Source organism: Syngnathus typhle, linkage group LG22, assembly GCF_033458585.1.
Source record: "Syngnathus typhle isolate RoL2023-S1 ecotype Sweden linkage group LG22, RoL_Styp_1.0, whole genome shotgun sequence".
Lineage (NCBI taxonomy): Eukaryota > Metazoa > Chordata > Actinopteri > Syngnathiformes > Syngnathidae > Syngnathus > Syngnathus typhle.
In genome coordinates, this window is record NC_083759.1 from 4,904,559 (window position 1) to 4,930,849 (window position 26,291).

The following is a 26,291-nucleotide window of genomic DNA, read 5'->3' on the forward strand; positions in this document are numbered from 1 at the left end:
TTTGAGAGGTTGTTGTCATTCATCCTGAATATTGACTATGAATACAAATTCAACAATGAATATAAGATTGGTCTCCTGACATATAAAGATATAATATAATAATGGAATGTTTTATAACTCTCCTCTTCTTCAACTTTGTTCTCCATGTAACTCTTCGGATCGTCCCGTGATAGACGGTAAATGAGTTACACACAATTAGTTTTTATCTCACTAATATAATTGGAGCAATTTGTACTGACAAGCTGCATCTGTATTTCAGAGAGAGAGTTGATGTTCACTCTGCTAATCGACTTTGACGATGCATTCAACCAAGAAAATAATAATGTTTTCCAGATTATTTCAAATTCTGTAAGTTACCATTGGTCATGATCGCTTCAATGTGCGCTTGTAATTCTTAATATTGAAATAACTGTTGAATCCACATGTTTGAGTGTGTTCACTGTCTCAAACAGATTGAAAGACAATCTAGGATACACATCCCAGGTCGACAAACATCTGATATTTTAGCCTTCAGGTACATCTAATTCTTTAATCCTCAGGCTTTTCACTAGTGGTGAGTGGATCGATTTATATAGCGATAATATCAATCGAATCGATATAACCAAACTGAGATTGATATCAGTTTTGCTCTTGTATGCAATGCTGCAGCTTAATCAAACTGGTGACAACAATGTTGGTGGATTTGTTGCTTTTGTCTCAATGTGCAGGGCTAAGACAAACATGCAGTCATTAATAGTTTGACTGATACCACCATGTCTAATCTTTTTTTTTTAATGTTTTTACAAAGGGATGGTAGCACCATTGTTGACTTTGAAATTACGGCAAATATGACAATTCAAGACTCAGATGTTGATGCACTTATAGGAGGAATATTCAGTGATCTAAAGGATACTTTTCCTGTAAGGATTGTCAGTAAGTAGCTTTCATAATCTTCTCATAGAAACACATTGTGAGACCTTTTAATGTCACCTCACTATTAATTGTCTGGAAAATGTTCAATGCAGTTTATTAATTGTCCATTCTTTGTATTGTTTTCCATCAAAGGCCCCATTGACTTAAAAGTTGAGCCACCTGAGATATTTTTCAATGACACTGTGACTCTGACATGTGGCCCACCACCGCCAAATCTCGAGTTTACCATCACTTCGTCCGTGTGGACACTTGATGGTGATGTAATAATTGAAGATGAGCGACACAGATTTGAACGAGTCGATGGATTGGAAACGCTTACGATCACAAATTACTTTAGCACTGACGAAGGTAAGAAACACGTGAAATCTCTGAGTATATGTGCTTTCAAAATTAACCAAATTTATTCCCCAAACTAGTACATTTGCAATCTGCTGGCAGCAATTGAGAAAACACAATATTGAAACTATTTTTGTTATTTGAAATATTTGCCACTTGCTGGAATAATTTATTCGAGTTGGATCCAATCTTTGATTCACGAAACATTGTCATTTCAGGACGCTATCAATGTCAGCTTTTTGATGGGCAATCAATTTTTGTGCAAGACTCTAATCAAATATTCAGTTTATTGGAAACACCCACAATCCAGGTAATTCCCCGCCAAAATACAATCTTGTGTGAGGTTGGGCAGCAAGTGGCAGTGCGGTGCTCCGTCCAGAACCCCTACCAGGTGCAGTTTCCACAAATCCCAGATTCAGGTAAAAGTTACACAGAAAAGCAAGTATCAAAACAATATTTAACATTTGTGGAGTTATGCAAATTATCCATAACAAAGTGACATTTTGATTTAAGTTGAAGCTCTGTGTGTTGAAAAGGTAAAAAAAAAAGAAGAAAACTTGATCAGCCAATCACTCAACAAAAATTTGAACACTTGAATATATAGCCGTGTGTGTCTGCGTGGGTCTGTGTGTCTGTGTATGTGTCTCCGATCCAATCCACTTTATTTTATAAAGCACATTTAAAACAGACTTCAAAGTGCTGCACAACATGAGAAACACATGTACACAAAAGGACTAAATAATTAAAATAAATTAAGAATTGTAAATAAATATAAAAAACATATATATCAATAAAATAAAACAATAAAACACAAGGACCACACAACTCACTTTTAAAATCAGGGAATGAAAGTAGGCCAGACTTAAAGCACTCCACAGTCGGGCCAGTTCCGACATGGAGGGGCAGAGCGTTTCAGAGTCTTGGACCGACCACAGAGAACGCCCTTTTCCCCTTAAGTTTTGAGATTCGTCCATTCAGAGCTTTAAAAACAAAACCAAAAAAAATTCAAATGGATTCTAAAGCTCACAGGGAGCCAGTGCAACCAGGCCAGAATTGGAGTGATGTTTTAATGCTTTCTGGCTCCTAATAAAAGCCGAGCAGTGGAGTTCTGGACTAACTGCAGTCGGGAAGCTGCATACCGTTTTTTTCCGTGTATAGTGCGCAAAATTTAACTAATTTATTGTCCTAAAATCTGGGGTGCGCATTATACATGGGTACAAAAAAAAAAAAAAAATTTTTTTTTTTTTTTTTTATTTTTTTTTTTTTTTAAGTCCCAATGATCGTCACACACGCAGGGAGGCAATGGGTCCCATTTTTATAGTCTTTGGTATGGTCTTAACTAGGCTGGATGTCATTTTTTTTGTTGGCGTTGATTTATCCGACTGCCCGTAAACGCACCACCGCGCTTCGTGCGCGCACGGGACAGCAAACGAGCAGGTGATCGAGCAAGCGTCTGATACGAGAGCATTGCGGTCGCATGGAGCGTGTTTGAAGTGAACAGCAGAGAAGAAAGGCAAAGTGTTGTGAAATAAAATGCACAGAACGGATGCGCAAGACACGTCAGCTATATAAAGAGCGAGAGTTGTTTTCTTCCTATTAGTTTCAATTCACAGTTTAATTAGCAGTTTCAATCAGCAAATAACAAAATGCGTATTACAGGTAATATTTTATTTCACAACACTTTGCCTTGTTCCTTTGGTCTCTGCTGTTCATCCTAAAACACAAAGGCGCTCTTTAAGCAATGCGACAGTGAGCGCCCGGCGCGCTGCGGTTGCGCGACCGCACCAAATTAAGCTCCCTGCGCAGTGCACACTGAGGTCCACTTAAATTTTAGAAAGTACATCAGGACTTTAAAAATATCTTCTAAATTTCAGCGACGGCTCTGTCACAATAATCGACCAGCCCGGTGCAGTTGGGCGGTCGGCGGCGCGCTACGGTTGAGCGTTCTCTCGCGCACTCTCTCTCTCGCTCTCTCTCGCTCTCGCACACACGCAAACCGGATATCATACGGAGGCCGCCATTACAGATGCGCAGAACGGATGAGCAAGACACGTCAGCTATATAAAGAGCGAGAGTTCAGTTCTCTACCTAAATCCGTATTACAGGTAATATTTTATTTCACAACACTTTGCCTTGTTCCTTTCTTCTCTGCTGTTCACTTCAAACACGCTCCATGCGCACGGAGCGCGGTGGTGCGTTTACGGGCAGTCGGAGAAATCAACGCCAACAAAAAAAATTACATCCAGCCTAGTTAAGACCATAGCAAAGACTATAAAAATGGGACCCATTGCCTCCCTGCGTGTGTGACGATCATTGGGACTTAAAAAAAAAATAATAATAATATTTTTTTTTTTTAAAAAATTCATAAAAATTGGGTGCGTATTATACATGGGTACAAGCTTTTTTCCAGCATCAGCATGCCATTTTTAGGGGTGCGTACTGTACATGGGGGCGCACTATACACGGAAAAAAACGGTATATAGACACACACACACACTCACTCACACACACACACACACTGGCCAACGCCAGATCCCAGGTTGGTCATGCATTAAAAGCTCATCCTTGCTACATTATTAAGAAGCTGGATTTCTTGCTGCCGTTTTCACATTGACAAATAATGAGCAAGACTAACAGTTGCAGTGTAAACAAAATGGCAGTTCGTGTGACGTCCACGTCTCATCTGAGTCCACAAAATTATAAATTGATATTCGCACGTCAATTGATTTAAATAATCACAGTATCACTTTCACAGTGTGGGGTTTTGTTTGTGCATTTTTAGATACAGGCAGTGAAATCCAAAGTCAGGTTACAATCACACAGGAAGACTGCGATAACCAAGAATTAATCGTCACTTGTCAAGAGATTAACTTTACTCGATTCGAACGGAACGTATCATTGTTGTTGGTCAGAAATGGTAAGTATGGACCCAGAAATAACAACATATTTAATACTATACTATACTTTATATGCTTTGATTGTCCATCACCAAGGTTAAAATTCACTATCTTTCCAGGTACATTCACTTGTGTTAATGATCCCGAATTTGGAGATGGATTTTTAAATCAAGTGGGTAGAGCTTCTTGTGAACTAAATGAGGTGGGAGAGATAACTGCCATTTGCAGAGAAAGTGGACAATGGGAAGATCGAGAAAACGAATGCATTCTTCAGAGAATCGCGCAACTACTCATTGAATCTCAGGTGAGCTGATTTTTTTTTTTTTAATCTTAATTTCTCGCCTGATTTGTGTGCGGGCAGCGAGGGATCGATTGCCGCTCAGTGGCGTTGTTCGTGCCCTGTGACTGGCTGGCGACCAGTTCAGGGTGTAATTTGCCTTTTGCCCGATGTCAACTGGGATAGGCTCCAGTTTCCGAACTGCCAACTGCAAACATCAGGTTGCATTCAATCGCGTAACCAGTGATAGCAGAAGAATACGAAAAATGTCAAAATCTTTTAAAACAAGAGAGATGGCATCAAAGAAGGAACCTGTGATGGGATAAAGTTCTAATAATATTTTTAATGAGCGTTAAAGGAGGGAATCGGGTCAAATGTAACAAAGAGACTTTTGGCAGAATCACTTGGGTGGTATTACATTCATCAAAATTCAGAGTGGTGTTCCTAAATAAACATCTACTATGCCTTTAGTAAAGACTAAACATATGCAAATATTAAATAGGCTTGCCTGAGTTGGATTATTTCATTGTTTAGTATAGAGGACCTTGAGCCAGATATTAATTATAATGCCTGTTTCTCTACCGATATTTCAGTTTTTAGAAGAAAATACTTTGCCAGAGTTCCTGGATGACCTCAGCGATACCACCATTGAACTGAGTGATCCAGTGACCGAAAATCCTAACAACATTGAGGCCATTGTTACAATTCTCAACAATGTAGGCAACTTTGTAACAGAAATGGATGTTGAGATAAGTCAAGTGTCTATGGAGGTATGTCTGTTCTTGTTTCATCGCAGGCAAACAATGTTAAAATAAGTATTGACTGTTCCTTTTTTTTTTTTTTACTATAGGATGTCCTTTTAACTACAGGTGTCCTTACCACAGATCAGGCAATAGATGCATGGAACAGTCTTAACCTTGAAGCTGTCACAGAGCCTGTAGTACCAAGAAACGTCACTCCTCCCAGAAATGAAAGTTTCAGCTCGTTGTTGTTATTTTCTCTTGAGGATATCACAAGGAGACTTACTAATGCCTCTTTTAACATCACAACACCTTTGATTCTCTTAAACAAAACTACATTCATCAACAATTTCAACGGGGATTTTAATTCAACAGTGGAGATAGACATAGAAGGGTCCAATGGAGCAACAAACCTCACCGTGATAACTTTTGAATCCTTGAATAACGTACTACCTCCAAGAGATGAGAACAACGCTACAGGCAGGGTCATCAATGGGAGAGTTGTACTTGTTCAGTCTGACACCAACGTCAACAATATCACGTTCACGTTTGACATTATAAACGATAATCTGGGAAACCCTCAGTGTGTCTTCTGGAACTTTTCCCTCTTCGATGGTCTCGGAGGATGGGATGATGAAGGCTGCGAGCTCGTTGAAAGAGTGGATCAAACAGTCACGTGTCGATGTGACCACCTGACGTCCTTTTCGATGCTAATGTCACCTTTTTTTCCAAATAGTCGAATTTTGAGTTTTATAACCTTCATTGGGGTTGGGATTTCCATGGCGTCCCTAGTTATATGCCTCCTCATTGAGGGCTACATGTTTACTAGGCGTAGAGTTCGAGAAGACGACATCAGACTGTTGCGCAACATTTCCATTATGAACATTGCACTGTCTCTACTGATTGCAAACGTTTGGTTCATTATCGGTTCAAGTATCACTGAGGATGAAGGAAGTAATCGGCCCGCATGCACCGCTGCTACCTTTTTTATCCATTTCTTCTACTTAGCCCTCTTTTTCTGGATGTTGAATTTTGCTATGTTGCTGCTCTATAACATGTTCAATCTTTTTGGTGGAGTACTGTCTAAAAGAGCCCAGTTGATCATTGGATTCTCTCTCGGCTATGGAACGCCACTGCTTATTGCAAGCATTACTATAGCTGTAACTGCCCCAAACAATACTTATGTTCAAGAAACTGCTGTCTGCTGGCTCAATTGGAATCAGTCAAAAGCACTGCTGGCATTTGTGATCCCGGCACTCATCATTGTGTTCATAAACATTCTAATTCTAATTGTGGTGATTATTAAATTAATCCAGAGTAGACGGATGCAAATCTCTGTCAAAGACAATGCGAAGAATGCTCTGGGCTCAATTGCTCGGACCTTGGCCATCCTCACACCGTTCTTTGGAATAACTTGGAGCCTTGGAGTGGGAACCCTAGTTAACCCAAGAAATTTTGGAATCCACGTTGCCTTCGCCTTCTTCAATTCTCTGCAGGTGGGATTTTTTTCTATATGCTATTTAGCATAGTGTCAGTATATTTACATGTACCGTATTTTCCGGACTATAAGGCGCACTTAAAAACCTAAAATTTGTGCGCCTTATAGTCCGGTGCGCCTTATATATGGACCAAATTCCTAAATTTAACCTGGCCCGAAGCATTGTGTCATGAAATCAATCATGAGTGGCCCGCTGAAGACTATTAATCATGAATCAAAAAGACTGGATCATTATTTTGTGATTATAAAGTAATTTGTTGCATCTGAAGTTGAAATAAAAAAGATAAAATGGAGAATGATTTGATTTGGATTCAAAATCTGACATGATGCATTCATGGTGCGCCTTATGTAAGGACAGTTTTAAAATGGGCCATTCATTGAAGGTGCGCCTTATAGTCCGGTGCACCTTGTAGTCCGGAAAATACGGTATATATAACAACGCGCACCTACAACAGACACAAGTGAGTCAATTTTTTTATGTGGCACTGGACTCGTCTAACCTGTGAATCTCTGATTTTCTTCCCAATCTTCTCTCCTCTGCTTTCATAGGGTTTCTTTGTATTGGTATTTGGAACGCTCCTTGACAGAACGGTATGTGCCTCTAATACATCTCAAATAAAAAAAAAGTAAAAAACTGCTCTACAGCACATGAACCATGTTGTGTAGATACAACTGAAATCGACTTCCTGACAATCCTTACAATTATTCCCAATTACTTTTTTTGTTTGTGCTTCATCTGAGAAAAGTGAAAGTTAACCCAACACACATTGGTCCTCGTTTATTAATGCGCATATTGTGCGCAAAATGTGCGTACATGTTTAATGAATGATCCATCAATAACTTCGTACCTGAATTTGCACGTATTCTGCAACCAATTTGTAAGCAGAATTAATGAAGGATCAGCTACTGACAAAATGTAAAATTTTATCCTAGATTAACAATATATTGAAACTACAATCGTTTAAAAGAGGAATAATAATAATTTTCGTGAGGACGCAATGATTCTGATGAACGAGTACTCTAATTTAACATTTAAAATGCAGTGACAGGAACAAAACAACTCGGTTCAACATTAGGCTGAATGTACACTGACTTGCCACGTCTTGAAACCATTTAAACTAACAGCTCAAACATTACTACAACTGGTTCATGACCCAAATTTGAAGTTTCATTTCTTGTCACGAAGAAAAAACTATTGTACAACTTTAGACAATGGGTTTAGCTGGCAATTAGGTTTCACTAAATTTTGTTTGCTAACATTTTCAGGTGCGGGACGAAATTGCAAAACCGTTTTCAAGACTCTCTCAATCTTCTTCTGGAAGTGGGACAAGGGTAATAACACCGTTAATGGAAATTGTCATAGCAGCTTACATATCGTTTCTCCAATAATGTATTCATATGTGGTTCTGTCAATTCTTTTAGGTCACCTCTTCTGGAGCCTCATCAAGTATATTCCAGGTTTTCAAGAACATTGGTAGAGGAGGTACAACAGCCTTTTATGGGTCCAATTAAACATACTTTCTCTTTCCAAACAGCACAGCAAAGTTGTAGTTTTAAGCTTATTCTTTATTTATGCACGCAAGTGTTTTCACAAGCCCATACTAGTTGTTATGGCTTGCTTAATGTTTATTCTTGGTTTAGGTGTTTTTCTGGGGCAACAGTACAAACAGTGAAACGAGTACAAATTGTATTAGGCCAAAATGAGCCTTAATTGCGCAATTAAAGAAAATGATGGCATTAAAAGGGGGTTGAATTAATCGTCTTAATAACTGGATTAATTTACATCAATAATATATATCTAATTTCTTTTGTCTTGTTTTATTTCAGGTGGTAACGAAACCAGTACCAGTGCATCATCTCAAGCTAACTGATCTTGATGACCACTGCATGTATCTCTGCTCAGGTTGACCAAGACACAAACGGTCTCCAAATACTGTTTGATTACTGAAAAATAATCTCATTCTAATGCTAAAGAATAAAAAGAATTAAAATCTCAACACGACTGTCCAAATGTCTTCTCGAAGCGGATATCAAATTTGCTGTCAGGTTTATTTCGCTGACTGAATAAGTGAATAGAAGAGCAACAGCAAACAAACCACAAGTGAGACAGAATATTAAGTCTTTTCTCGCGAGGAGTGCAGTACAGATAGCTTGAGACAATCTCTACACACACTAAAAATCTGTAGGCACTCCCGCTCTTTTTATTTGGATTCGCCCTACCCACAGTGTGAGACACTAGGTGTTTACATACTGATAAGAACATCTGGGAAGAGGAGTTTGAGTGGACTGGATACAAAAGAAAAAACCTTTGACCTCTAGTTAAAACATAGCAAGGGAAGTTTTACGACATTGTGTAGGATGCAACAAGCTAAGTTATTTATTACTGGTTATATACATTCCAACCTAATCCTACGATAAAGATAGTTAGGAAAAACCCTGACTTTAATGGTCACTTGGAGGTTCATCTGGGGTGCAGGACAGCAATGAGGCATGTTGTCTAACAAAGTGGTCTTTGTTAGAAAGGAACTGTCCTTCTGTGGTACATCATAAAAACAGCAAGGCCAAACAGCAAGCATATATTGCAGTAATATTGCAGTAAGGCATTGATTAGAGAACGCATGATAACATATATATACATTTTTCTAACATTTGCCTTATTATGTTCTATGTTCAAATTAGCGTAAACATGGTATTCTTGCCATTGCCACTCAATTCACAGTCTAAAATTACAAGATAGAAGAAATTATTGTAAAAAAACAAGATGTAGCTTTCACTTCGTAAAAAAGCCTAAATTTCACACAGAGTCAATTTGTAAGGAAATTGAGACGAGGGCATTGTTATAATTTTTGCAACACCCAACACAAAACAATCACAATATTCTACTATTTAAAAAAAGAAAAGAAAAGACAAAGAAAATTAAACATGTAGGAAAGAGCTCAATAAAGGTGGCTGATCTGGGGATTAAATTTTCTTCCCTGCATGCCGTTGATGTTTTATCGTTAATTTGCCTTTTGAATTCACCTGAGGGAATAAGCACAAGAGAGAAACTACTTTATATTTCTTTGCATGGCTTAATTCACAATCAATCAAAGTGTACCATTATAAGCTTCAACAGTTCCCCTCGAACCTGCGATAGACACACACACACACACGAATTGATTAGTTCACCTTTGTGTACTAATTCTAATTCTAGTGATTTACTACCTATTTTAACGAAATACACCAACCTTCTGCTCCGCAAAACAGCCTGACAACAATATAGAAAGTCCCTGCAAGACATTTGAATAGAGACAAACGTAAAACAACTACTACATTGCTAAGTACAAAGACATTTTTTGTATTAGTCTGAATATTCATTTCAATGAATAAATTGGAAAAGTCAACTTTCTCATTTTCAGGCCAATCCAAACAAAATTGGACAAAAAGATCCCTCAGTGGAATACTATTACCATATTTTCCGGACTATAAGGCGCACCGGACTATAAGGCGCACTGTCGGCTTTTGAGAAAATTTTAGGTTTTTAGGTGTGCCTTATAGTCCGGAAAATATGGTAATTGTTTTTGAGCATTGTCTGATGGTTTCTACATATCATGTGACTTTATAGTAATAGTATTAGGGTCACCATAGGATGCCCAAATTTGTAATTGGTACATCACCGGATTTAGCATTTTGCTTGGGTTTGTGTGTGTGTTGAAATTACCTGAAAGGAATTGAGGATGCTGAAAGTGTAGTTCACAATGACAAAAAATGGTCCTTCCAGGTCTGCTGTGAAGAGAAAGAATCCTACGATCCATGTCAGTCCAAAGACTGGCGTCAAAAAAACTATCACCTTGAGGATACGTTTGGCTGTTTGCCTGTAGTCTGCATTTCTGCTATCGAGGACTGGAGACTTCACCAGAGTGACAATGACAACCACCACACAACAGAGATTTATCAGAGTGATGGCTCCAATTGGGAAGAGAAAAGAAGACAAAGAGCTCTGCAAGACCTTTCCAGAAACTAGCCAACATTTTTCGTCGTGGTACCGCTTGCCGCTATATTTGCAATACATGTAGGTGGATCCCACTATGAGCATTGGGAAGACGTAGCCTACTATGCTGGAGAGAGATATAAAAATATTTTTGCTCAGTGGGTTGAATACAAAAATCAGATGGTAGACTAGCATCACGCTCATACATAGCATCCAGCAAAATGTGGCTAAGAAAAAGAGATGTTTGCAGACCGTCGCAATTTCGCACCATGGAGGATGCGTTGAGAGATCAGTTGTTAGTGAGGAAATCAAGAAACTGCAGTGGCCAAGCAAGAGGAAAACGGCAATATTTACCATGGCTGTGTGGTAAAAATGTGAAAGGTTTGTTTTGACCACTGCTGACCATACCAGACACTGAATGATAAGAAAGATAAGCAAGGAGCAAATGGACACACTCAGGCCAACTATTGTAAGGTGTTCAAGAGGTTGTGTCGAATCACTATCGTAGCCAAACATGGCAGAGAATGGAGTCAAGTGGTCGCACTCACAGAAGATGTCGTTACCACTAACCATTGCTCTGCATCCTTCTTCTGACCATCTCCCTGTGGTGTTCCAAAAAACACAGAAAGTTTTTCCAGAGTTCTGCAAATCCTTGTTAAATTTCAACCTAATTCTTACAGATGATTCATCATTATCCTCCAGTGTTGCAGATATCAAAACTGGTGATGGCACCGTGTATGGGAAGTCATTCTGTAATTTATCCGTCAGATTTTTCACAGCAAGTATTTTCAAAATTCCAGAGGACCTGTTCATATATATTGTGGTATTGTACGAAGTCACTTCACAGTTACCACCTGGGCACACAGTGACCTCTAAATTTGGAGAGGTCAATCTTTGACCTTGGTTGATTTGGATGTTCTTCACTAAACCTTCCACAGACCAAAGATAATTTGATGACAGGTTATAAATAATGGACTCGTTGACTCCAGCCCAGGTTTGGGCCAACATATTACTTGCTGCATCAACGAAGACCTGAAATGCAAAAAAAAATGTGTTACATTTGAAACCACACTGCCCTCTGTTGGTCGATATGAGAATGTCTGTTAAGTTTTGATTGAATGTTATTTTTCTTTATGGCTAAACCTGCTCGTCTGATTCCCCTTGTAGTTCAAATACACCCTCTGGTCCATATTTTAAAAAGTTAGTAAAATATGCTGCAGAGTATCACTTATAAATGGACAATAAAGCAGACTTTGACTTTGAATAAAAATAAAAAATAAAAATAAACGTACTTACCTGTAAGACACAGTTATCCAGGGTATTGATTTCTGATGCTTTAGCCATCAACTCAAGAATATGGATAGAGACAGTAAGGTCAGTCATCTTGTCTATTGAATTTGAATCCGACATCGAACTGTCCCGAAGTCCCTCAAAAATAGATTTGGCCCTCTTTGGAGTTGCCCCTTGTCCTTTCATGTAGTTCTAGAAATGTGAAAACTGTGATCAATCTTGATGATTTTCATGTTTGATTGTGTACAGTCACGCTCACACACACTCACACACGCACCTCTGCAACTTGCAAAATGGTAAACAAATGGTTGCTGACACAATTGGAGAACACTGGCTGCCACTTGTTTCCTTTACAAGTGCGGGACTCGTAGCCAACTCTGCCCTTTGGACACTTTCGATTAAACACTGTGTCTCCATCTGGGGTCCTGGGCCACAAATCATCTTCTTTGCAAAATTTCTTACCCACTTGGACGATAGAGAAGAATTAGGATGCAATTGTGGATAAAAAAATATGTGGAAAGAAACACTGGAAAATCCATTGTTGCATACCATAAATTACTGGAATGTCCAGTCTTGCACTTTTTTCTTGATCCTTGATGTTTTTAAAGGTGACTGTCACATAATGTGCTTCACTGGTTTCCTGGCAACTGATAACAGCTGTGAAATTGTAATCCAGTGAGTCCGCTGTGGGTGCTAGAAAAAAAAAATAAGGCATGAAATGTTTAGAGTTGCCGTATTGGCCCGAATATAAAACGACCCCGATTATAAGACGACCCCCTCTTTTTCAAGACTCAAGTTTGAAAAAAGCCTTTGTCTAGACCCCGAATGTAAGACGACCCCCCCTTTTAAAGTTTTATTTCAATGAAAAAAAACTCGTCTTATATTCGGGGCAATACGGTATATAGAATTTCGCTTTCTAACTAAAGGGGCTGCCCAAAAAAAAATGGAAATCTAAAAAATAATAGTGTCATTTAAAGCAGTGATTTCCAACCACTGTCTCATGGCACATAAGAGTGTTGTGAAAGAAATCGTCTGAATGTATTATTTATCTTACATTGTATTTTATCTCCAACTTTGTAGCTCCACATGACTTTATAGGTCTCATTGTTGTTTTGGACTGTGGCAGTTACTGTAACATTTTGAGTACTTTGTTTTTTAGAGCAGTCCACAGTAACAGGTTCAGCTGTCATGGCGATATCTTCGGGCAGGGTCGCCACTTTTAATTCTTTCCTTGCCGTATGTCTGAGTGACCCACTTGTGAATTCACATTCATACGTGCCTGCAGTGAACATAAATAGTGGTTATGAATGACATTATGTAATCAATCATACGAAAACATTATTTTACAAATTGAATATTTGATTCATTTACTTATTTGTTTTTAGCAGTGGAGGAACATTATGAGTAGTGACCCAAATATTTGACATTATAACGGTATGGATAGTTACTGAAAACAACATAGATGGGCAAAATTCTAATACTAAGAAATCTACTCACCCGCCCAGATGTTTGTTACATTATGAAGTGTAACGGCAGTGCAAGATTTATTTGTGGCACATTTTGAGTCGAGTTTCACCACACTGCCATTGTTGAGCTCAAAATACTCGTTCCTCCTGATGATTTTCCAGCTCGACTTCTTCGATACCCCTTCTAAAGTACATTTCAGTGTTGCCTCTGACATGTAAGGTACACATGTTTCTGTTGATTCGATGGTGACATTGTCTATGTGAGAAAGAAAACACATTAGTTAAATGTACGGTATGGTCCAGGGGTGAAGAACAATAAAAGTCATGGATCAACTTGACCTATAAGTGGAAAATACCATCTCGCAACAGAGGAGTCTTACTAAACAGAATTAGTATGCTTTCTTTGGTAATACATGACTATAAAATTAGTAGGCATACATAGGTGATTTCTTTTCACCTCACTTTGTGTAGTCTCTCAAATTTTAAAAATCAATTAAGATGTAAAAAAAAAAAAAATAAATCTGTATGCATACGTATACACTTTTTGCATTTGGAGAGCTGAACTCTTTCCAGAAACTGATTTCAACTTATGGTGATTGTTTTATTATGTCTTTATCACAGCGTGACCCCACCAAGCCCCTGCAAACAAAATTAGATACTAATTAGCATTATAAAACATCAAACATTTACTTGCCTGATAAGGTGATCCTGAAATTAGCTCCAAGATTGGCTTCCAATGTCGACACAATGCCCTGGAGTCTCGACGTTGCAAATTTGTTGTTAAGACCCACTTCAAAGTCCAGAGAACGGTTGGACAGGCTTTAAGATTGAGAAGAACTCAAAAAAACATATTTGGTGATAGCAGCAAAACTTGAAACGATATTAAGATCTGTGCTTGAATGATCATAAATCAAAACATAAAGATGATGACAGAAGTCATTGCACATTAGACTTACAAAAAAATAAATATAATTTCAGAAATCATGATAGATTTTTAGTTATTTCTATAGATTAACGTATTTGTAAAAATAAGATGTTTAGATATACATAGACAATTGCTTTTTGTTACATTCTTCAGACAGCGACAATATTGATATTTGATACTAGTCCACTAATTCTGTATTAAAACAAACAGTTTGATATGTATCAATACAAACATTTCTATTTTAATAAAAATAACTTTTTTTATTCAGTACAATACCTCAGACCAGTAATGTTCAAGTGTTGAAAACCGTGAAGTTCTTGAAAGGCAGTTTCAAGCTTTAAAAGGAAAATCACCAAAAAGGTGTTGAATTTGATTTAAACAAAACAACAACAAAAAGATCATTCAAAGAATATAATTAAAATTGTGTACCTGTTTAATTTTGTTTAAATCCCACATGGTTCCATTTAGTTTTGAAGTTCCAGTGAGTTTGTCTGTGGAGATGACAATAGGAGTTTTGACCTCATCATTTCATTCAAATGCAATCAACAATCAATGGGATTGTGATTCATTACATCATCTCAAATTAATTACATATTAGCGAGTTCGACATCTGGTAATCTCTTACCTTGGACGTTGGGTAAGCAAACTGTTGTGGATTTCATCACCTTGTTTTTGCATATTCTTTCACTGCAGCAGCACGGCTCATTAGTCCGAGTGCACCCATTAGAGCAGTTGCACAAGTATTTACCGTTGTATATTAGACAACCTAGAATAAGAAACAGGTTGCTTTTTGCAGTTCTACCTCACTTTATGACAAAAGAAGCTGATCAGTAATTTGTATGACGTACCTACAACTGTTTGTTTTTGGCCATCATGCACCACTACCACTTCTTTTCCTTTGGTATCGAGCCCCTGGCAATATTTTGCTGCAGCCGAGTCTGACGAGTCTGTGAGACAGATTTGATGGTGAAGGGGTGGGGGATTCAGGCAATGATTTTATTTTTTTAATTCAAACTTGAAAGTTGGACCAGAAAGGTATATCCTCAGTGTAGCAGTTAATAATGAGCATAGAAAAAAAGAGGTGGTAGTTATACATTACCGGCAGCACAAGCCTGCAAATCACAACAACAGATTGAAATGAAACATAATTTCAATCACAATCACACAGCACAATGTGAAGAATCATTATTACCTGATAGTACATGAACAAAGATCCCATCACGAACATGATGGAAAACATTGTGTTCCTAATGGAAAAATGTCACAATTTAATAACCACTACATTGAAATAAATGTTATTATGGAAAGTGGGGCTTGTTGTCACATGGTTAAGTTGTCACGTTTTCCACTAGAGGGCGGTATTTAAATGTGAATTACTAATTTTCTTCCTAATCTTTAGAATCAGTTCACTCAAAAGAGTTAGGGTTAGGGTTGGGGTTAGGATTAGGGGGTTAGGGGTGAGGGTTAGGGGTTAGGTTTGGGGTTAGGGTTAGGGTTAGGGTGTTAGGGGGTTAGGGGTTAGGGTTCAAAACAATCGGTCACCAAATTGTTCGCTACATTTATTTATTTATTTATTTATTTTACCTCGTGTGGTGTACCTATTAAACTGTCCATGAGGTGTACCTAATAACAGGCCACTTCATTAGGGAAGTGTCATGGTCAAAGCGTCACTGTAGTGTTTGGCTCGTGAGTGAACGATTCGTTCAAAAGAGCGAATACTTTCAGTGAACGAGAGTGAACGAATAACTTCATAAAGGGATTCGTTCTTTTTTCATTTAATATGATTTCAACCAGTAGGTGTCGGTAATGCGCATTGAAGCTGGTGCCACCTCGTGCAGACGGCCATGGATTGCCAGGTCGAAATAGGCGACTGGTTAATGACAAGGCCTCTTACCCAGTAAGCACTTGGTTCAATCCCAGGTGTGCGCACGTATCTCAATGTGCTTTTAGACGTGAAAAGTTTTATCTCCTGCAGAACGTGAAATGACCAAAATCTTTTCACGCAGGTGTGTTTAACAAGGGTAACTTGGAAAACATATTGGAACGCGGCCCCCCGAGGACTAGAGTTTGACACCTGTGTACCTTATGGAGTGTCCTAGTGACATCACAGATCAACCAGCCAATCAGAAAGTGGGGGTGAGGGCGGGTGTGGCACTTTTCACTTTCAGTTAAGCTTTGACCATGATTTTTCCCTAATGAAGTGACCTGTGATTAGGTACACCTAAAAATGGCGGTGTACCTAATGGAGAGTCCGAGTGACGTCACAGATGAACCAGCCAATCAGAAAGTGGGGGTGAGGGCGGGTGTGGCACTTTTCACTTTCAGTTAACCTTTGACCATGATTTTTCCCTAATGAAGTGGCCTGTGATTAGGTACACCTAAAAATGGCGGTGTACCTAATGGAGAGTCCGAGTGACATCACAGATCAAACAGCCAATCAGAAAGTGGGGGTGAGGGCGGGTGTGGCACTTTTCACTTTCAGTTAAGCTTTGACCATGATTTTTCCCTAATGAAGTGACCTGTGATTAGGTACACCTAAAAATGGCGGTGTACCTAATGGAGAGTCCGAGTGACGTCACAGATGAACCAGCCAATCAGAAAGTGGGGGTGAGGGCGGGTGTGGCACTTTTCACTTTCAGTTAACCTTTGACCATGATTTTTCCCTAATGAAGTGGCCTGTGATTAGGTACACCTAAAAATGGCGGTGTACCTAATGGAGAGTCCGAGTGACATCACAGATCAAACAGCCAATCAGAAAGTGGGGGTGAGGGCGGGTGTGGCACTTTTCACTTTCAGTTAAGCTTTCACCATGATTTTTCCCTAATGAAGTGACCTGTGATTAGGTACACCTAAAAATGGCGGTGTACCTAATGGAGAGTCCGAGTGACGTCACAGATGAACCAGCCAATCAGAAAGTGGGGGTGAGGGCGGGTGTGGCACTTTTCACTTTCAGTTAACCTTTGACCATGATTTTTCCCTAATGAAGTGGCCTGTGATTAGGTACACCTAAAAATGGTGGTGTACCTAATGGAGAGTCCGAGTGACATCACAGATCAAACAGCCAATCAGAAAGTGGGGGTGAGGGCGGGTGTGGCACTTTTCACTTTCAGTTAAGCTTTCACCATGATTTTTCCCTAATGAAGTGACCTGTGATTAGGTACACCTAAAAATGGCGGTGTACCTAATGGAGAGTCCGAGTGACGTCACAGATGAACCAGCCAATCAGAAAGTGGGGGTGAGGGCGGGTGTGGCACTTTTCACTTTCAGTTAAGCTTTGACCATGATTTTTCCCTAATGAAGTGGCCTGTGATTAGGTACACCTAAAAATGGCGGTGTACCTAATGGAGAGTCCGAGTGACATCACAGATCAAACAGCCAATCAGAAAGTGGGGGTGAGGGCGGGTGTGGCACTTTTCACTTTCAGTTAAGCTTTGACCATGATTTTTCCCTAATGAAGTGGCCTGTGATTAGGTACACCTAAAAATGGTGGTGTACCTAATGGAGAGTCCGAGTGACATCACAGATCAAACAGCCAATCAGAAAGTGGGGGTGAGGGCGGGTGTGGCACTTTTCACTTTCAGTTAAGCTTTGACCATGATTTTTCCCTAATGAAGTGACCTGTGATTAGGTACACCTAAAAATGGCGGTGTACCTAATGGAGAGTCCGAGTGACGTCACAGATGAACCAGCCAATCAGAAAGTGGGGGTGAGGGCGGGTGTGGCACTTTTCACTTTCAGTTAACCTTTGACCATGATTTTTCCCTAATGAAGTGGCCTGTGATTAGGTACACCTAAAAATGGCGGTGTACCTAATGGAGAGTCCGAGTGACATCACAGATCAAACAGCCAATCAGAAAGTGGGGGTGAGGGCGGGTGTGGCACTTTTCACTTTCAGTTGAGCTTTGACCATGATTTTTCCCTAATGAAGTGACCTGTGATTAGGTACACCTAAAAATGGCGGTGTACCTAATGGAGAGTCCGAGTGACGTCACAGATGAACCAGCCAATCAGAAAGTGGGGGTGAGGGCGGGTGTGGCACTTTTCACTTTCAGTTAACCTTTGAGCATGATTTTTCCCTAATGAAGTGGCCTGTGATTAGGTACACCTAAAAATGGCGGTGTACCTAATGGAGAGTCCGAGTGACATCACAGATCAAACAGCCAATCAGAAAGTGGGGGTGAGGGCGGGTGTGGCACTTTTCACTTAAACCAGGGGTGTCAGCCTCCAGTCCTCGAGGGGCCGCGTTCCAATATGTTTTCCAAGTTGCCCTCGTTAAACACACCTGCGTGAAAAGATTTTGGTCATTTCACGTTCTGCAGGAGCTAAAACTTTTCACGCAGGTGCACTTAACGAGGGAATCACACGGACACTCCATTAGGTACACCGCCATTTTCAAGTGTACCTAATAACAGGCCATTTTATTAAGGAAATATCATGGTCAAAGGTCACAGGTGTCAAGCTCTAGTCCTCGGGGGGCCGCGTTCCAATATGTTTTTCAAGTTACCTTCGTTAAACACACTTGCGTGAAAAGATTTTGTTCATTTTCACGTTCTGCAGGAGCTAAATGTAAAAAACGCATACAAAGCGAGGTCCAAGTCTAAAAGCACATTCAGGTATATGCACACACCTGGGATCGAACCAAGTTCTTACCGAGTAAGAGCCCATGTCATTAACCAGTCACCTATTTCGACCTGGCAACCCATGGCCGTCTTCACTCTTTTGTACTAGTGATGTGCATTCCAGTTTAAAGTGAACTGAATCTTTAGAATCGGTTCACTCAAAAGGGTTGAGGTGTAGCTAATCACAGGCCACTTCATTAGGGAAAAATCATGGTCAAAGCTTCACGGAAAGTGAAAAGTGCCACACCAGGCCTCAACCCCACTTTCTGATTGGCTGTTCGATCTGTGGCGTCATTCGGACACTCTATTAGGTACACTACTATTTTCAGGTTCGTTCGCAAAGATTCACGAGTGAGTGACAGACAGCGTCGGCGCTATGCCAGCCGACACGCGTTATGCCGACATTGATGTTGCACTTTACCTTTCATTGCACTTGTCATGACAATTAATCCGAATTTAAGTGAATGACACACACAGAATGGGCCAATGAAAAATGCTCCTCTGGCAAATTGGTTTTACGTATGCCAGAATTACCATTCCGATGATGTGTGTCACTTAGTGAGGAAATGTGTTTGTCTGGTTTACGATTAATAAATAGATCTTCTATCAGGTCCTAGGCAACAATTATTCAATTTAAATTTAATTCAGCACTTACATTGTTGAAGATAATAACTCAACTTTAATTCTATCATTTGCTTTACAAACTATTTGTACTACTGCAAGTATAATGTCAGTGTGGTATAATATTTAAAGAGAACAGTGACGATTTGTTTTACTGCTTTTTGAAACAATGCCACATTTACTCCTCTCCATACCTGTGATACCGCAAAGTTTGAATTTAGCAGGCCATTCTGTCGACCAGCAACTTTGCATATTTTCTCTCATGAATTTTACAATGCTTTCATAATAATGTGCATTTACGTCAGAATTATAACCCCACCGTAGCACGCAAACAAAAAACTCACAGTAAAACACAGGGCCACTAAAGTACACAAAGTGTAAGCCACCAAAAAAGTGAGTCAAATGGTGTAATTATCAAGTACCATTAATCTTTGTGTGATGGTTAATTGGAAAACAATTTAAGTGACTGTTGTTGATAAAGTAGTTTCGCAAGACTAAGATGATTACGTTTCACATAATTCCATTTGTTGCCATTTTTCTACGTTTTAAATGAATGAAAGCAAATTACTTTTCCGAAAACGAAATGAAAAATGTGTAGCCTCATTCATACTTGAGTTGAGCTCGACATTGTTGTCAGAGATAAATATGACTGGTTTAACTTAAGGTATATATATTTAAATGGCATTCACAAAAAATGTTTGGGAAAAAATATCTGAGGGACATTTCTTACCTTTCAGCTGCAACAGGTGAAGAGAAACTTACTCTGGATGGATTGTGCATCCAAATTTGATACAAATTCATCAAGGGGTGGAACTCTCCATCACTACCTTTGTACCAAAGCACCATTAAAAATTTGCATGTTTCATGACAGAAGGGTTGGCACAGGCAGACAGCATTTCATTTTTATAAGGAACTAATCCTCTACCAAACCAATATTTCTCCTTCAAGATGTCACATAGAAACTGTCAATCAAATGATGCAAAGTTTTGGTTGTCTCTTGCTGGGTTTTACAACAGCTTCCCCCAATGCCACAAACACAATCAAACAAGAAAGTGGGAGATGTGAAACACACAGAAACACAAAGGTTACTTCTTTACATATATATAGTCAAGTAAAAATAAAAAGGATATGTTGCATCAAGTACAAGTTTCCCAAAAGTCACTTGAATAAACTTAATGGCATATATGTGGCGCGTCACTACAAACAAATGCATAATGTAGTTTTTCTTAATAAACTCAGATTTTTTTTTATCGCAAGTCCACATCTGAAAAAGTGTTATTTTTAAAGAAAATAAAGATATTATTAATATGACCAAAATTGTGGGTTGTATTTTCATAAGTAGAAAATATTTGGAACATGAGTAAAGTCAACTCAACACTTAATACGACAAATCAATCAAATTTTTTATGTTATCAAATTCAGTTAAATTATCAAACAATTTCTAAAAATACTAATATTCTTACAATCAAATTACAGTAATCATATGAAGAAATTGATCCCCAGAATAGTTACAGTGTCAGGATGAGGACTCCTATAGTTGACTTTTTTTTTCTTCTTTGAACACGATATATTGATCTGAAATTGGACTGGTGGTCTAGATCAGGAAGACATTTGCTATCCAAACAGTTGAGACAACAAACAGACTTGGCGTTAATGCTGGTGAATGGGACGGCACCTTTTTGATCATCGACACGTGGAGTTCACGCTCAGTGTCAGACGCTTGCAGAATGCGTCTGCCTATATTCACATTTTCACACCTCATACTACTGTCGAGAGAGGTCTGACTTGAAGCACACCTGAAAAGAAGCAGACGGTATGGAAATAATCCGGATCAAACATTTACCATCGCTCATAATAATAATTTGCATTATCATATGCAGGATTTTTTTTTTCTTTTCAAAACACCCCGTAAAATCGCTTACACACCTGCAGGAAGCTGTTCCATCTCTCTCCACACACACACCACCATTCAAACAAGGGTTGGGACGACAAGGGTCTGGGTAAGCAGATTCGGAAGCCCCCAAACTCATTTCTGCTGGATTCTTAGCATCTAGTGGGAGAGGTTTGACGGGTACTTCAGTCTTGATTAAATGTGTCAGATCTGTTGAGACAAATGAATAAAATTGATATTAATTTCTAAACACTTCACATGTGACATAATTTAGAGCACTGATGTCAAACTCAAGGCAAGGGGGCCAGATACAGCCCGCCACATCATTTTATGTGGCCCGCAAAGACAAATTGTGCATCAAATTCGTGTCATTACTAGAATTGCAAATTGTCTTCACTTTTAATAATATCTTTTTTTTAAATATTTGACCAGTTTGTACTCGTCTGATTTGAAAACGAGTTTGTTTTGTAGCTTTTACTGTATATAATATGAGGTGCTCATACATTTATTTGAGTTGATAGTCATAATGGCCCTCCGAAAGAAGCTATGACTACAATGCGGCCCGCGACAAAAATGAGTTTGACACCCCTGATTTAGAGCATCAAATAATAAAACAGTGGACGTTTGAGATTATCACCATTAAAATCAGCAAAAATGATGAGGTCATTGTTTTTGATGAAGCTCCTTTTGTGGATTTGCTTGTGAGAAATAAAAGTGCTCCAGCCTCTTTCTCCACCCTGGTAACAGTTGCAATCAGCATTCCACACTGCACTAGACGTAGCTGTTGGTTTGCTCCAGCGCTCATCAACATCTACAAATGGCAAGAAATTGATTGATCACTCATTTGTAGTAATTTGGCATTGTCACATTAAATGCAAATGGATTAAAATATCTGTATGCCAAGTTCTTTAAATAAAAAATTCTTTGTTTTTGAAAAACCAACTAAGGATGGCAGTATGAGTTTAGCCTACCAGTGGTAAAACTCCTTGTCGAGGACATCCTCATTTTAACATCAGGATCTTGGTCCATGACGACAAATGTAATTTGTCGATTCTGGGCCGGCCACTGCATCACTACGTCGTTTTCACCACTGCAGAGGTAGAAAAACAAACCCACGTATTCTGGGTAGACATTGTCTTTTCCATTTGGGTAAATGCTTATCCCAAACGAGTAGCCTTCATTGTTGTAAAAGCATGGACTTTTTACTGGACTGCCAGGTGGGGTGCTGGAAAGAAGTCCAGTAAAGTTGTGGATTTGCCAGATGGCATTGGGGCAAACAGTCTCACTAAGAGTGATATCATCCAGAGAGATGGCACCAGAGGAGTTTTTTGATCCTCTGATTCCTTGGAAGATATAGCGGAATTTTTGTGACATCTTGAGTGTTACATGGCTTATTTTCCAGGCATCATTTCCGTCACCTAAAAAGTAAACAAAGTTAAATCGATTCATGCATCATTTTCTATACCATAAAATCCAATACCTGTGATGGTGTGGATCTTCCTGACACTACGAACAGTCCCAGTTCCATCGTCCATCCGGACCCAAATCACTAATTTGTCCCCTGCTACTCCGCTCATCTTGTAGAAGAACTGCAAGCACTGCTCATGTCTCTTGGGATAAAGAATGCGAGACTCCAGTAAAGCACTGTTTGCAGCATTACCAGTAGAAGTGTCAAACTTCATGAAGTAGCCAGAATCTTAAAGTGGACATAAAAAAAAAAAAAAGTTGTGAGAACTGTGTCAATTTGAATTGAGATGAGCCCAAAACATTTTTGTACCCTTGCATCGTCCTGCAAGCGTCTGATCTGGGTCAGCAGGAGTGCTCAGCGTCTGGACCCAGTCTGTATTGTCATTCTCATTCTGGATCATTCCACAGATGTTGTTCAGTTCGAAAGAACATTGGTCCAGAAGTGTTTGTGTATTTGCTATTAAAAGACAAATGATATTATAAATCTATACCATGCCGGTCTAAGTCCGCTGCATCACATGACTCTTATCTTGTCAAAGGTTTATGAGCAGAGACATACCACAGCTGTACATGTGGTTGAGCCTCGTGATATCCACGGCACTAAAATCCAGTCGTTGTCCGATGACATCATTAAAAAACGGAATGGTGGTAGTGATTGTCGGGATACTCTCATTCTTATTGAAGGAAAGCGGTCTGTAGTGCATGATGGACTCATAATCATATGGGGTGTTGAGATCAGTGATGAAGTCATCGTCATACTTGTTGAAATTGTGCTCCATTCCTGTGAAGTAATAACATTGGCTATTTTATTTTTATTTTTTTACTCACCAATAATATATGATGTAGTACAATCACAAACTGACGCATAACTGTGGTACCGTATTTTCCGGACTAGAAGGCGCACCTAAAAACTCCAAATTTGTTGAAAAGCCGACAGTGCGCCTTATACTCAGGTGCGCCTTATATATGGACCAAATTCCGGCCCGTAGGCCAAATGCGGCCCGCGTCTAAATTTAAACTGGCCCGAAGCATTGTGTCACAAAAGTTAATTAAAGTAAAAGTAAAGTAAGCTTTACATGTTTATTTTGTGTGTTGTGTGATATTATTCATTATTGATATATTGTTTTCACTATTTCAAGTTATTATATTGTGATTGCATTGATGGTGCGCCTTGTAGTCCGGTGCGCCTTATATATGGACAAAGTTTTAAAATGGGCCATTTATTGAAGGTGCGCCTTATAGTCCGGAAAATACGGTATTTATTTGGCTAACCAAAGAGGTGTCGAGAAAAAACTTTCAAAGCAATAATACTGCAAAATCATTGATAAATTGAAATTTCTGTTCAAACTAAAGTGCATACCTTCTTCAATTTGGTCCCACCATATGTTGACATAGTCGTCTCTGTCGGAACGTGACTGTTCATGGTAAAAGCCAAGAGCGTGCAGGAGCTCATGCTCTACAATGGCCTTAGTGTCACATCGTGCCCCGATCGACACATTTTGTCCATATTTATCATCTCCGACAAACGACCAGCATCTGAATTTAAAAAAGGGGGGAAATTCTAAAAATCCTATTCGTACTGTAGTATTAGTTTATCACAACATTTAGCAGTTTGATGATTAAATGCATGACCCAAAGGTTATATAGTTTACCCAGAGAGCTTTGTAAAAGAGATGTAGCTTGCTTCTCCTTCATAAAGTTTGAAGTCCACACAAGATCTTAAACGGTATTCCTCAAAAGCCTGGAGTATTACCCCTTTAGCATTCAACTCTGCAACATTGGAAATCATAATTATAATATTTTAAATCAGAAGAAATATTTCTAGTATTGTTTGAGTAGCTCAACATACCTAATGAATCTGTTAAAATGTAAGGTATGGGGAACTTCCATCTCCTTGTTTCATCAAGGATTGCATTTCTGCTGGACTGCAATGCAAAAAGTGAGAATTATGGTTTCTATTTTCATTTTAACCATATTAGCGACAATATACTTACATCACGAGCAATGTCTCCCTCAAAAAGATGCCTCAAGTCTAAAAATGATGCGCAATAATGTCAATCAACAACGCTTGCAGCCACAGAAATTATATTAAACAACTGGAAGCGATTACCTTTATTGATGTCTGGGATATCAACCCTGAGTTCACCATCATCTGCATTATCATCTGAAAAAAAAATTATGGATAGTACATTGAAGGGCTTGATCATTGCATTGTCATGAACCAACCTGTTGTTGCTGGAGCAGTCTGCACCTAGCATAAAAATAAAACAGTTTAAGTCCAATATTGATGATTTTCTGGGTGCAACTATAATTGAGATACATTTACCTTTAAAACTGCCAAAATGACAATCAACGATCCAATCTTAATCCAGCGCACTTCAAAGCCCATCGTTATTTACTTGGTTCTGTGACGCTTGTGAAAATATCTTGTCCATAAAGAAATCCGCTGCGGAGGAACTTTGCTCACCATAACGGAGCTTAATGGATAACTAATGTTTTACGCATCTTCTCAGCCTCGAGTGTTTCTGTTGACACTGCACATCATCTGATATGATTTTACTAACTATCTTGCTTAAAAAAATAAAACAACAATAATAATCCTCTCCATGTGTATCTATAAAATTTCCTTATCTAAGATTCTATGCATGTAAGAATAATGTTTTCCTTCATTGGAACAACATCAGCCAAGTTTCAGTTTATTTTTTTAGTTTTTATATTCTTGTCTTTTTGCTGTGTTCTTTTTAACAAGCTAAACAAATTGTAAAAAAAAAAACATACAGTACTCGATTGAAGGTTCATATTTTTACAACAATAATTAATGTTATGGTTGTCAAGATCAGTCAATTTGAATATTTTTCTTGAGTGCTTGAACTCCCAGGTACCTAAAATGCTATCACCCTCTTTGTCCAGTTTTAAAACTCATTTGAAGACCCCCTTTTATTGGTTTTCAACTGGCTTTTTTGTTATTTTTCTACTACTGTATATTAATTTGTTTTAATTTACTTTTTTCACTGTCTTTATGGTTCTCCGATTGTTAGATGTACAGCTGCAGCCATTGTGAAATGCGCTAAATATATGGTATGGTATGGTATGGTATGGTATGGTATGGTATGGTATGGTATGGTATGGTATGGTATGGTATGGTATGGTATGGTATGGTATGGTATGGTATGGTATGGTATGGTATGGTATGGTATGGTATGGTATGGTATGGTATGGTATGGTATGGTATGGTAAGGTGTTTTATTGTATTGTATTTTTGGCCTCTCATACCAAACTCTTGAACCATACTTTCTGAGAACCACCCATATCCACGATTGTTTACATTTGGTAAGCATCACAAGTTTATATTCATTTCCATCTCATTGTTTATGTTGCCATA

At 38.8% G+C, this 26,291-nt stretch overlaps 3 protein-coding genes across 3 annotated transcripts; 1 reads left to right on the plus strand and 2 right to left on the minus strand.

The window, feature by feature from the left end:
• Nucleotides 1-42: 42 nt before the first annotated feature.
• On the plus strand, nt 43-8,657 carry LOC133146490 (adhesion G protein-coupled receptor F4-like). The gene is made up of 14 exons (XM_061270292.1): nt 43-176; nt 260-348; nt 453-514; nt 788-912; nt 1,045-1,260; nt 1,467-1,667; nt 4,031-4,165; nt 4,265-4,449; nt 5,016-5,192; nt 5,273-6,658; nt 7,210-7,251; nt 7,927-7,992; nt 8,083-8,143; nt 8,488-8,657. The coding sequence occupies exons 1-14, from the start codon at nt 107-109 to the stop codon at nt 8,529-8,531; spliced, it is 2,859 nt and encodes a 952-aa protein (XP_061126276.1). The 5' UTR covers nt 43-106; the 3' UTR covers nt 8,532-8,657.
• A 151-nt stretch (nt 8,658-8,808) lies between these two features.
• adgrf3b (adhesion G protein-coupled receptor F3b) lies at nt 8,809-17,181 on the minus strand. Its single transcript, XM_061270969.1, has 16 exons — nt 15,504-17,181; nt 15,411-15,423; nt 15,160-15,258; nt 14,937-15,077; nt 14,741-14,802; nt 14,588-14,646; nt 14,081-14,205; nt 13,418-13,642; nt 12,975-13,199; nt 12,470-12,613; nt 12,198-12,385; nt 11,927-12,112; nt 10,361-11,662; nt 9,888-9,929; nt 9,758-9,787; nt 8,809-9,681 (listed from the first exon to the last, which is right to left on the minus strand). Exons 1-16 carry the CDS (start codon nt 15,549-15,551, stop codon nt 9,622-9,624), a joined length of 2,949 nt encoding a protein of 982 aa, XP_061126953.1. The 5' UTR covers nt 15,552-17,181; the 3' UTR covers nt 8,809-9,621.
• A 3,760-nt stretch (nt 17,182-20,941) lies between these two features.
• Nucleotides 20,942-26,166, minus strand: LOC133146495 (meprin A subunit alpha-like). Its single transcript, XM_061270301.1, has 14 exons — nt 25,236-26,166; nt 25,136-25,160; nt 25,020-25,073; nt 24,904-24,941; nt 24,759-24,834; nt 24,562-24,679; nt 24,270-24,445; nt 23,469-23,690; nt 23,220-23,366; nt 22,923-23,138; nt 22,414-22,860; nt 22,080-22,253; nt 21,478-21,652; nt 20,942-21,347 (listed from the first exon to the last, which is right to left on the minus strand). Exons 1-14 carry the CDS (start codon nt 25,296-25,298, stop codon nt 21,146-21,148), a joined length of 2,133 nt encoding a protein of 710 aa, XP_061126285.1. The 5' UTR covers nt 25,299-26,166; the 3' UTR covers nt 20,942-21,145.
• Between the last annotated feature and the right edge of the window lie 125 nt (nt 26,167-26,291).

Excerpts from the sequence above, each read along its gene's own strand:
- LOC133146490 (XM_061270292.1), top strand. The coding sequence starts at position 107 with ATGTTTTATAACTCTCCTCTTCTTCAACTTTGTTCTCCATGTAACTCT. Across the intron at positions 4,166-4,264 it reads ATTGTTGTTGGTCAGAAATG|GTACATTCACTTGTGTTAAT; the intron begins GTAAGTATGGAC and ends CTATCTTTCCAG. Across the intron at positions 7,993-8,082 it reads CTTCTGGAAGTGGGACAAGG|GTCACCTCTTCTGGAGCCTC; the intron begins GTAATAACACCG and ends CAATTCTTTTAG.
- adgrf3b (XM_061270969.1), bottom strand. The coding sequence starts at position 15,551 with ATGTTTTCCATCATGTTCGTGATGGGATCTTTGTTCATGTACTATCAG. Across the intron at positions 14,206-14,587 it reads TTGAACATTACTGGTCTGAG|CCTGTCCAACCGTTCTCTGG; the intron begins GTATTGTACTGA and ends TCAATCTTAAAG. Across the intron at positions 12,614-12,974 it reads AGTTGGAGATAAAATACAAT|CACCCACAGCGGACTCACTG; the intron begins GTAAGATAAATA and ends TTTTTTTTCTAG.
- LOC133146495 (XM_061270301.1), bottom strand. The coding sequence starts at position 25,298 with ATGGGCTTTGAAGTGCGCTGGATTAAGATTGGATCGTTGATTGTCATT. Across the intron at positions 24,680-24,758 it reads CATTTTAACAGATTCATTAG|AGTTGAATGCTAAAGGGGTA; the intron begins GTATGTTGAGCT and ends CCAATGTTGCAG. Across the intron at positions 21,653-22,079 it reads CATTTTTGCTGATTTTAATG|ATCTGACACATTTAATCAAG; the intron begins GTGATAATCTCA and ends TTGTCTCAACAG.